The 12,393-nt window shown below is 38.7% G+C and overlaps 1 protein-coding gene across 2 annotated transcripts in view; it reads left to right on the forward strand.

Moving 5' to 3' along the window:
* The window catches only part of LOC146582857 (synaptosomal-associated protein 25-A-like), a 41,813-nt gene that overhangs the window by 27,815 nt on the left and 1,605 nt on the right, over nucleotides 1-12,393 (forward strand). Inside the window, exons 4-7 of one of the 2 annotated variants that reach the window (XM_085245801.1) lie at nucleotides 1,484-1,532; nucleotides 7,199-7,316; nucleotides 10,609-10,728; nucleotides 11,875-12,019. In XM_085245801.1, the coding sequence (XP_085101927.1) occupies nucleotides 1,484-1,532; nucleotides 7,199-7,316; nucleotides 10,609-10,728; nucleotides 11,875-12,019 (432 nt within the window). Of the gene's footprint in view, nucleotides 1-1,483; nucleotides 1,533-7,198; nucleotides 7,317-7,556; nucleotides 7,675-10,608; nucleotides 10,729-11,874; nucleotides 12,020-12,393 lie in introns of both variants that reach the window. The other variant, XM_085245740.1, reaches the window with a different exon arrangement.

Consider the following 12,393-nt stretch of genomic DNA (forward strand, 5'->3'; position numbering starts at 1 on the left):
CTTATCTGTTCATTGGGTAGAAATTTTTTGGGTGGGTGGGGGGACAGTATCCTGTGACTTTATGACTCACAGTGAAGTGTGAAAAAGTCCTGATACTCTGTGAGCATGTGTCCTTAACTAGCCATGCAGAAAGAAGTGATGTCACCGCGTGAGACTCTGCCAATTGGCGAGGTCAGATATCCTGTCCTGTAGTTCTGAGGCCATGGCTGCCCTCGCATGATTTCCCATGAGCCCTCTTGGGGAAACAAGCCGCCCTCCCATAGGGTTTATGCAAGTGTATCTGCAAACTTTGGCACAGCTGAATGCGATGCTAAGAATTATCAATTTCTTTCATCAAAACTCATGTTTTTTGTCTTTTAATGTTATTTATACTGAGAAAAATTTCCTCATCCAGTTTAACTTTACTCATACAGACCCATGCAGACCCAGTCTTTTTCAGCATTGATATAGATGTGGATCAATTTCAGTGATACGACTGATTTGTGACTGATTTATTCTAAATGTGTAAACTTTTTAACATATGTAACTAAATACACAAAAGATGGATACTTTGTACAGACATATCAGCACAGCAAACAGCCAAAAAATTGTAATGGGTTTTGTTTTGCTTCCTGGCCTGTTCACACATTGTTGTGGGACCTCTGGGGGCGTCCTGTGGTGCCTGACAGTAGGATGTTTGTAGCAGTCTTTGGTTCCTTCATGATTCCTGCTTTTTACACAACGTTAGACACAATTAGTTTTGTATTTTGGACATTTGGAAGTCCGATCAGTCCCTTTACCATATTTCTCGAGCTACAACTAAAAAAAAGCACAAAACATTTTAATGTATACTTTATTAATCCCCTGTAGGGAAATTACTCTCTGCATTTAACCCATTCACTCATTGAAGCAGTGTACAGCCACCAATCCAGCGCCTGGGGAGCAGTGTGTAGGGACCTGCTCAGGGGTACCTCAGGGTAGCCGTTCAGTGGATTCAAACCCTTGACCTTCCAATCACGGGGCGACCACTTTACCTACTGAGCTATCCCTGCCCTATTTTGTGCAGTTCAGTGGGGTGCACTACTCCTTTGGGGGAGACAGCTGTACCCCGAACCCATCTGAAAGTTGCTTAAATATCTTTTATCCCATTTTAAAAGATAAAAATATCAGGTTTTCTTTCAGAGGTGCGTTTTTGTCACCTTTGGACGGAGCAGACTAGCCGATCATCTGCTTTAATCTTTATATTTAGCACACAGACATAGGAGCAGTTTTGTAAAGCAAGAAGCTGTCAAAATGTCCCTGCTGTTTTCTCCTGTGCCTCTCAGGATCAGTTTCAAAAATGTGATTTCAGATTGCAATTTGACCCACTTTTGCTGCTGCTTTGATAGCTTTGCTCTGTTCTGCTCTGCTGACCTTCACTCATCTGTCAACTTTATTTCTCTTCTTCCTTTCACTTCTCTTCTCTGCTGTCGTCTTCTTACCTCTCCTTCTGTCTGTCTGTTAGAGTAAAGATGCTGGCATCAGGACTCTCGTCATGTTGGATGAGCAGGGAGGTAAGTTGACAGGGAGAGATCACTTTTATCTGCTCTGCTCCTGATTCTCTCTTGCTGCAGTTTCACGGTGTACAATCGGAGAGTTGTCATCAGTACATCCAGTATAACACTCTAGATTCTCAGACCAAGTTTAAGGAAAAATAATGACATTTATGGTCTTACAGCAGACCTGCACAGGGAAAAGTGAAATGAAGGGGTTCCCACAGGTTCGGAGACCCTTTGCAACTTTTACTTCTTCTAGATCAACCTTGGCTTCTTCTTCTTGGCTTTCTCTTTCCATCATTTCAGGCTGAACTAAACATTGATTAAGTTTGGCTTTTAGGGATGCGACTTTTTAAAAATACAAACCAAAACAACAGAATCACTGTAAAACTGACTGCAGCACAACACTTTTTTTTATCAGTGGCGGAAGCCACAATTGTAAGAAAAAGTTACATTTGATTAACGGAGTATACTGGAATGTGCTGCTGAGCTTGCCTTCTGCTTTGCCTCCCTGTATTACACTTTCATGCCCTTTTCTCAGTCACATGTTTATGTTTATGCACCAATTCATCAGCTGAGCTTTGATGCAGGCTGATATTCCCCTCGTTGTTCACCATCCACTTCAGATATCATGAGATTTGTCAAAGGCAGTGGTTGATAACAACATAAACAGGCATCAGCTGTTAGTCAGTTTAACACTACACATTGATGTTAGCCCACATTTCACAATCATTGCAGCCCTACACCTTATGAATTAAAACTTGGATTCTTTCTTAGCTGTATGTTAAGTACATGTTTTACTTTGCTATGTTAAACCAAGCTAACATGTTTGCGGTTCACCTGATTGTCAGGTCTAAATGTTCAGAGGTCAGTCAGTGACAGATAATGTGTCTTACCAAAGTCATTTTTGGGAGATTTACTCTATGACTCAAGAAGAGCCTTTTCCGGCCTGTTTTTGTCTACGTAACTTGGGAGCAAGTCAAACAAATAATGATTTTCTGTGGAGATTCTTCATTTTAAGATTTTCAGTGAGCAAAACAGCTGAACGCACTTCACAACAAAGTCAAATTTAGAGGGAAAAAAGTAGTATAGTATAGTATTTTTATTTCTTAATACTTGGTACATAACTCTGGGTGGATTACCATTACTTTTGAAAGCCACTTAGATTAATGGAAATCATGGATGTTTACCCTCAAAGTAGGGATTATAAATCCCTTCACTGTTTGTCCGCAAACTACACACATGTACATCACTCTGAAGTATTAATTAACACATGCGGACTGTCAGAGCGTAGTAACTCCAGCTGTTTTCAAACTCAAACATAACCTAGTTATAAGTGTAACTGGAGATTTTATGCATGATGTAATACATGTTGTTGTGCCAGTTGTGCAGACACCCAGTAACCATCATGTGTGGCTCAACTAGCTAGCTTAACTGGAAGCTCTAAGCACTAGCTTTGCAAAACCCGTTTAGAATGAAGAATACAGTGAATGAAACAGTCCATGTGACAATTTATTAAGATTCACTTAAAAAAAAGTGTAAACTGAGTAGAGCTGAAATTAAAGAGCTAAACATTACAACAGCAAAACATTGTGTGTGTGGCTTTAGTTTTAAATGGACACAGTTAGCATGTTAGCTTGACTGCATGAATGAAACACTTTGCTTATAGATAGAAATAAGACCTCTTACTGTTTAACACCAATGGTTATGTTAGTTGTGAGTTTTTTCCACAATTTTTTAAAGTGTATGAACACTATCGTCTCTGAAAAAGTCTCCATGTTTGCAGAGAGTCCTCACTATTTTTAAAAAGTGTGCTAGAACTATGGAAAGGTTTTTTTGCACAAACTCTGTGAAACATGCATTAGAGCGTGTGAAGAAAATGAAGTTCAGTGAAGGCTACTACCAGTCAGAGGTCAGTGGTTTGAGTCCCACAGAAGTTAAAATTAATAACATACTGAAACTGACTGAATTTGTATGTTTTTCCAACCTTCATAATAATATTTGAAGACTACTTTTCTGCCTTTAATAACCACAAAATCTGCTGGTTCGTGGATGCATGTAGAGACACAAGGCTCATGGATTATGCGTAAAAGAGTTTTAAGTAAAAATACAGGCAGCCAGAAATGCTATAATAACAAACAAAGGAGGAAGAAAGAAATTCTCAGTAAATATGTACAGTTAATATCCAGTAAATATATCTAAACATTTAGTCATTTGCTGAAAAAGTGTGAAAAAGTGCTTGCCCCTGTCCTGATTTCGTATTTTTTGTATGTGTCACACTTAAATGTTTCAGGTCAAATATTATAAATAAATATTACTTTTATTTTTGCTAATGTATTTATTTAGCTTTATATTAATCCTTCTGTGCTTTAATTTCGCTCCCATTTTAATTTATCTCCCTTTATATTTATGAATTATGAATTTATTTGTGAATATTATTTTTTAATGGTTTTACATTTACCATATTTATCTCATTAAAGACAAACATCAGATAAACATTTACAAAGCAAACTATAAAATACCATGTTCTGTCACATCTTACTATGTTATTCGTGGCACATTCAATTTTATTTATAGTGAAATCACATTTTGTTATTTAATTCTGGTCCTCCATATAGGAAATATGTCTGTATCTTAAGCAGGCAGTTCTATGCATGAGAGAGCAGCCTACAGTAATGGGCCTGTCAAAAGAACAGATAGCCTATTTTCCTCTTCTCTCTTTCCTCACATCTACTTTCCCCCTGAGTAACTCTTGCCACAGCACACAGCTCACTGCTGTAATAACAGGACAACAATCAATGCAGAGATTTAAATTACCTCTGCCTCTAAACGAATGTCCTCTGTACCTGACCCTACATCTCTCTTGCTTGCACTGCCTTTCTCTTCTCTCTTTTCTCTCTTTTTTTCCATCTATCCTTCTCTCTTGGTTACTGATGGTAATTTATTTGTGTCTCCTTCACATATAGATATAAGAATTACCTCCTATATTTCTGTTAAAGAAAATCACTGGGCTGGTCATGCCTGTAGTAATTAGTACACTCTTGTTGAGGTGTAAACTGGGCTGTGACTAATCCCTCTTTGCACTTTACACTAAACGACATGCACGCACACTCATGCACAGGTCACACCGGAGGAGATTTGTCATTTCTTGCAGAGATGTCTCACCTGTGATGGAGGTCTTACTGCAGCTAATGAGCCCCTCCCTACTTGGCTGTTACATGCTGTGTGACCTAAATTCAACCAGACTCAAGGCTGATGGATTATACACAACTGTGCTTGGATGAGTTTTTAACAATTGTGACATTTTTGCAAACAGCACTAAACTTTGTCGATCACGTTTTCCATCTGGGGTTGCCATTTAAAACAAAATGCATTTGTGTTTATCCATGAACTTAATTTTAAGATCACAAAAATAATTTAGTTATTTTTAATTCATTAAAGAAGCTAAGTGTTCAAAAAATCAAGACTAAACCTTTTGTGAAGACAGACGATGGCCACTAATAGAGAAGATAAAGTCTACTAAACATTGAGTTAACAAACAAAGCTAAACATGTAACTTGGGAGTGTGTCACTGCTGCGTTCAGCAAGCAGCCTTTTCACAGGCTTGGATATGTGTCGGAAATTGCAATACATAAGCAAGAAAATCACTTACATAAGTCTAGACTTTGCAAAAGGTTTTATATATAAATAATGAAGGAGTTTTCTATTTAAATCAAGGTCAGTCCGTTTTATAAATGCGGCCCCTGCAGGCTGAACATGCATAACGATTTTGTCATGATTTATGTTGTTACGTCCCCCCCGAAGGAGTCTAGGCATACGAGTAAGGGGACCAGTAACAAATGAGTCCAGAACAGAATGAAAGGAGAACAGACAGGTGTTCTTAGTAAATAAAAGTCTTTATTATAGATAATCTTAACATAAAGAGCCGGCAACGCCGTTTTACCGATAACACTTGGAAAAAGGAAAAAGGTTGCAACAACACAGGACACAACAACCAAACAAAAACTCCACACCACGAGGAGGCACTTCCAGGGGCCCACAAGCTCACCCTGTCACTAGCAGCAGCTAGCTTTACTGCTGCCGAGGCCCACAAGCCCACACTACTCACGTGAAGCAGTTACACTGCACACTGCTTCCACACTATAGGATCTCTCCCGACAACTGCGACACCCAATGTGGGAACACCAGAGAAAAAACCCCTGCTCACAGCTCATCCCCAGCTTAGATAGCTTCAGAGGTGATTGCTGACTGGATTCAGGTGGCAAACCAGGCTAACCAAGAGCAGCTGTCTCCTGGGGAGAGAGGAGAGTGAGAGAAACAGAGGGGGTAGGAGTGGCAAGAGAGGAGGAGGCGGAGAAAAACACCACGCCCACACAAGGGCAGTTTCAGGAGGCACAGCTGTAACATATGTTCATAATAACTAGTTTATTAATAAAGAGTTGAAGTTTATCCTTTCCATTTTCTTAACTAATATTGGTTTCTGCTTAGCGATATGTCTGAGCCTCTCTGTCTGTCATTTTATTAGCAGGATTATTTAAAAGGTTATGAATTCATTTGCAAGGAAATTTTTATAGAGGTGGAACTTGGGCTAACTTTGACGTGATTAACTCTTGAAATTGATCTGGATCTGAGGATACTTTGAAGAATTCTTTTTAAGTAGACATTTTGCAGTTTTACAAAAATAGTATCACACTGACGTAAGAAAACTCGGGAGAGATTTTCTTGGTGTTCTCAATTAAATATCATAAGACTAATCTGGAACCAGATATTCCTCCTTATCCAGGGATTCAGTTTATAAATGGGGTAGGGTGAATTCAGTGTCAGACAGCTTTCATTTCTATCTACATCACGCAGTTACAGCCAGGCTTGAGACTGAAAAATCGATACATTGTTTCCTTTTGTCTTAATAATACACTGGTGGATTTTATTAAAATGTGCAGGCGCCATGACTGGATTATTCAATCAGTTTGAATGACCAGAGTAACTACTATGGTGGCACCTATAGATGGCATTACCTTCTTTTTCTGTGGCATTAATACTGAAGCCTGTTTAATGCTTTGCATGCGGCATTGTGTTGTTAAACCCTCCGATATGCCTTTACACAGGCACAGTAATAGTTTTTTTTCAACAATAGTCCGTCCAAATTTGTACTTAACCTATCATATTTTGAGACCTTTTAAATAATCTTTGGCCCTTTCTGCCTCTTCTGATCCTTTTTTCTTCTTTTCGTTCCTTTTGGATCTCAGGCTTCTCAGCCACCTAAGCCATGAATTTCTGTCTTTCACTCTCTTTGTCATCTATTTCTATTCTCACTGACATGCAGTAATATTTAAGCAGTTAAGGTGGCAGAATAAATGTCCTTGTGTACACTTGCAGAATTGGATGAAGCATACTGCTACTGATTCTCAGCACCACTCACATCAAATACTTACTGAGAAAAGATGATCCCATGGAGGTAGGGAAAAAAAGGCTATCACGAGAAATGCATGCAATTAAAAGTCACATGGAAAGCTCCAGATGAAGAAAAATTAAAGTTCATTTGATACTTTTAATGCTTTTTGCCCGCTTTGCCTTCTGCATCTAGCAAAACACAGTCTGCCTCTTGCAATCTAGCGTAGAGCGCCAGCCCTCGATACAAACCAGTCAACTTTATTTCAACACTCTCATGCCTTTGTCCTCACCAGAACAACTTGATCGTGTGGAAGAGGGCATGAACAAGGTGAACGCAGACCTGAAGGAGGCCGAGAAAGATTTAAAAGATATAGGACAATGCTGTGGTCTGATATGCCCATGTATTAAAAAGTAGGTACCGGCCAGGAGTCGTGCGCTCTTGCCTGTCCAGTGCTGGTGATGGTGGTGGTGGTGGTGATGGTGATGTCTGATGTCTCTCTTGTCACAGTCAATGTCTTTTTTTGTCTTCTCTCCTTTGTCCCCCTTCTCTACTCCCATCCCCTTCCTTCCACCCTGCAATTTCTTCCTCTCTTCTCTTCTCATGTGCTTACGTTCTTTTGCTGGGATAAATGACAATGTGTTGGTAATCAGAACAACTGGAACGCATCGAGGAGGGGATGGACCAAATCAATAAGGACATGAAGGATGCAGAAAAGAATTTGAACAATCTAGGACAGTTCTGTGGTCTATGTTCATGTCCCTGTAACAAGTAGGTGTTGCCTATGTCGCCTGACTGCATGTGTTTCAGTGCCTGCCTACCTGCCTCTTTATCCATCTGCCTGCTTCTGGTGTGTAGAGCATGGTGAACTGTGGTGTGAGCAGTCAGGCCTACAGCCACAACAGCACGCTCTCTGAACAGGCACCAGCATTGCATGCACGAGTGTGAGACAGATTATTTAAATTAAGACTCTGCAGGGAGAGAATGTATGCATGCATGAACAACATACGGATGCCACTGTATTTTCTGTCCAGCCTCAGCAGCTGTCAAAAGCCCTTCATTCCACATTGGATGAGAGATTCTCTTCCAGCAGGGAGCAGCATCTGCAAGGATCTCGGCCACAGAAACACTCCAAACCCTACCCAAACTCCCACCCTAACGTCCTGCAGCATGATGCATCACGTTGTGTAAAAGTCCAACCAAGAAACAAATCAGTTAGTCGCCTCCTTACATAAAGATATATAATTGGTTATGCCTCAGTGCATTCAAATGAATCCAAGCTTTTTTCTATTTTTTCTTTTTTATAACAATAGGACTCTTTGAAGAAAAAGGGTAACTTTGTTTTACTGGCTGTTATTGTTATCAAGTAAAAAAAAAGCTTATCCTGGGTTACACAGTTACTTGATAGTCACAGCCAGTCAGTCTGACGGGTCCTCCAGTTCAGAGACATACGTTAAAGTTTTATATTTCACATTTAGCCTTTTGGAAATGTGTTTATTTGCCTTTTTGCAGACATTGTGGTGAAAATCTGCATTTTTAAATACTCTATCCATGTCAGTTCAAGACCCTACAATATTAGAGAGCAACCCCCAGTGATCCAGGAATTTGTTTGGAGGAAATTATGAATTTGGTGACAGTAGGAAGGACTCTATGCTTCTGTAGAGTGTAACTAAAGGTGTTATTGTATCACTTATAAACACATATATATATTTAAGGAAGTGAAAGCTGGGAAAATTTACAACCTTACCTCTGATTATAGATTGAATCCTACCTCTCTTCCCTCAACATTGCCCTGCACATTACAGTCTCATGCATGAGTTAGGCAAACTTGTTCTCTTTTTTCTGACCACTGTTTCAGTATTAAAGTTCTTAAATCTGTATATTTACTTTTTAAAGTTAAGTTGGATTGCTAATGTCAGTTTTGCCAAACTCCTGTGTGATCTGTTCTCTACCCTTTTAGCAGCCAAACTATGGCTGCTGAGTCATGTCTGAGCATACTACACGCTGGAACAAATACATTTGCTGGATATGGTTATACTATTTCAGAGCTATAGAAAATACAAGTGGCTTACAAACCAAAAGTATATATAAGAAAATTATATTTTTTATTTTCATTTGGTTTACACCCAAAGTGTTTCTCAGATATTTGCCTGGGAGTGAATAAAGTGAAGTCTTAATGATTAACAATATGCACATTGTATGTACAAAGGTACAAGCCATGAATATGGGGAGTCGGGTAAAACTTGCTCTTTTGTTTTTGAGGAAAGGATTACACAGAACCAAACAAATGATTTTTGTGTTATATCTGATTTTATTCCTGTATTACTTAACTGGTATTTTTTTTAGTATTTTTGTTTGCCTTTAGTGTGTAAAGCAACAATTTTTAGATCTAATCTGGAAATGACATTACATTTGAACAACAGATAATTATTGTCCAACACAGTGACATTGACATTAGCACTATCCTTTTCGCTTTACTTCAACACATCAGTCATTATGTATGAGTAAAGTCTCTTTTTCCCATTTGGAGAATATTTAATATTTGGGTGTATTTAAAATCCGTCTTTATTCTGCTTCCAGAAGATTTGGTTTTTGGGTTCAGAGCTTGTCTATTCTATGGCTCTTTGGTCCTCCCTTTTGTAAACCAGTAGTTATGTAATCCTGTGGTTACGTCATATGTTTCATTTGATTGAGACTGTTTGTATGGCAACCCTGGGTCAAATAGCACGAGAAAAAGAATTCTAGCATGTCTAGAATACCTGGTGGGTGAATTTGTGTTGCCTCAAATGGGCTGTAATTGGCTGAAAACCAAACTAAATTTACCTAAGTGGAAATCTTCACCTACCAGATATTCCAAGCATTGTAAAACAAATGTTAAGAATTACATTTGCTTATTTGACTGTATGCAGTGAATCCTCCTACTGATCTATCCATCCAGATGAAATGAAGGGCTGGTTTTAGCAAGTCTTCCATGCAAAATGATCACATTGTATGTTTAGGGATTTATTTTTTTTTAATTAATATGCTTTTTTTTTTTTTTTTTTAAATCACATTGGATCTAACGGCTTTCTTTTAATAGATAGAGCATGTATCGGATCCTTTGCCTTTTTTACATTTTTCCTTTTTCATGTCAAATATCATGTTTCTGCCTTGCATGTCTCCTCACTGCATGTTTACATCTCTGTGTTTGTGTGTCTTCTGTCTGGAGACTGCTTGTTGTGTTCAGTGTTTGTGCTTTTCTGTATGTGCTTGTGGGAGAAGTTTTGTTTTTAAACCTTTAATTCCTTTCTTGCATAAGCCACATTGAAGCTTACTGTGTTGGATTCAATTGATCTGCATGTTAGATCAATTATTTGCTAACAGACTGCAAATGCATGTATGTAACCTTATCATACGTGGCTGGCATGTTGCTTTTAGGTGGCTAATTGGCTTAAAACCATCTGCAGTGTCTTCTAAACATATATTCATATATATATGTTTTGATTGTAAATAGCAAGAAATAAATCCACATGGATAAAGCTGCTTACTCACATTCACACTCACTGGCTGCCTTACATGTTTACTCAGATACACAAACCAGCCCACAAATACACACATACACAACCATTCAGTCATTAACAAACATGCATATACATGCACACACATAAACATACACACACAGAATAAAAAGCTACACTGACTCTGACTGAACTGTATGTGTGGTAGGATTAAGGGCGGGGGCCAGGCCTGGGGAGGGAACCAGGATGGAGTGGTGAACAGCCAGCCGGGGGCACGAGTGGTGGACGAACGCGAACAGATGGCCATCAGTGGGGGCTTCATCCGCAGGTAACCATTCATGTGTGTAGGTGTTGGTTTGTGTACGCCCCAAGCTTGCTTGTTTGTGTCTGACTCTGTGCATAAATGCTCAGGTTTGGTTGTTGTGCAAAATGAGATATGTGGTAGTGTTTATGTATGTAATTATGTAATGACTGGAGGCATATCCTGGAGCCGACTGTTCATGTGACTCTTTAAGTAACTGTTTTCCTTCCTTATGCACAATGTGACTGTAATCTCTCAACTGAGTTTCGCCTCAGGAACAGATCAAATTGTATATCAGTTTAATGTTTAAAGATGTAAATACTGACGAACTGTGGAGACATTTCAGTCTGCAGCAATATCTCTTTAATTATGCATTAATTCGATATTTATATCAACACAATAATAGTTCCCACGACAACATTTTGAACCTATATCAGCGTTTAACCATTTAAAGCAAAAACTTATTTTTATTTATGTATCGCAGCTTAATTACCTGAAACCTATCTTTGGCTTACCAGAGGGATCTCAGCCCTCATGTTGAAAGTCATTCAGTAATACCTAGTTATGTAATTTGCTGTCTGAAAGGTGAACATTTGTACTTTTAAACGTGATGTTTCTAACCCTTCGTTCTCACTAGAGACAAAAACACTGTAGTAGTTAGTGTTTCCTTCTTAAAGCAGATGTGTTATGTGTTAACCTATTTTCTGTTGTGCACGTACTTCACAGTAGAAAATGGTCACCAATAATGCTAATATTTTAAGTTAGAGCATGTACAGGTATTTCCTTTGTGCCAGTAGGGCAGGCTTTTCTACTTTTCTGTCTATATGATTTCAGTGAGAGCAGAAATTCCTCACAGGTAGAAACCCGACCGCCTTCTATTTAAACCTTTGGTTTGCAAGAGGCAGTCAAACAGAACACACCAGACTTAAAGAAACCCTCCTGTAGAGGCAAATGAGTTACAATGACTCACAGACAATGGATAAACTGAGGGGCTGCATGAATAAGACCTTTTAGTAAGGAATAAGGATTGGATAAGGGCTTTTTAAAATTAATATTACATGTTTTTAGGAAGCAATTTAACTCCATTAAAATGCTCTCCAGCACAATCCAACAACAGCTCCCATTGACCTTAAGCCAATAAGCAGTCTCACTTCAACCTTGTGAATTTTTCAGGGTAACAGATGATGCTCGGGAGAATGAGATGGATGAGAACCTGGAGCAGGTGGGCGGCATCATTGGCAACCTGCGTCACATGGCCCTGGACATGGGTCAGGAGATTGACACGCAGAACCGCCAGATTGACAGGATCATGGACAAGGTAGTGTACAGTCAGAGCTTTTTATGCCACTACCATGAACAGTATTCAGTTTATTTGATATGGGATGGTGTTTTATATCTGTATAATAAATATATATGATGTTTGATGGAAACAAGTCAGCTTCAAAAATGACGCTTTGAAATATATCTAGACTGACTCATTAGGTTATAATTTCTCAAAACATTAAAAAAAAAAGAAGAAGAAAAAGACAGAAATCGAAAAAAGGAATTAAAATCAGAACGTGTAGTTGGACCGTTCCAATGCTGGAATTTTATGTAATGCAAATAAAACACAAAAATACGTGCAAAATATAACTGTATAGAAAAAACAGAAGTTGGCTAATGGATTACAGGCTTGGCATCAGGGTATATAAC

The sequence above is a fragment of the Mchenga conophoros genome, linkage group LG1, assembly GCF_057382185.1.
Source record: "Mchenga conophoros isolate Kocher_MC1m ecotype Shallow Benthic linkage group LG1, M_conophoros_male_GT1.1, whole genome shotgun sequence".
In the NCBI taxonomy this organism is placed as follows: domain Eukaryota; kingdom Metazoa; phylum Chordata; class Actinopteri; order Cichliformes; family Cichlidae; genus Mchenga; species Mchenga conophoros.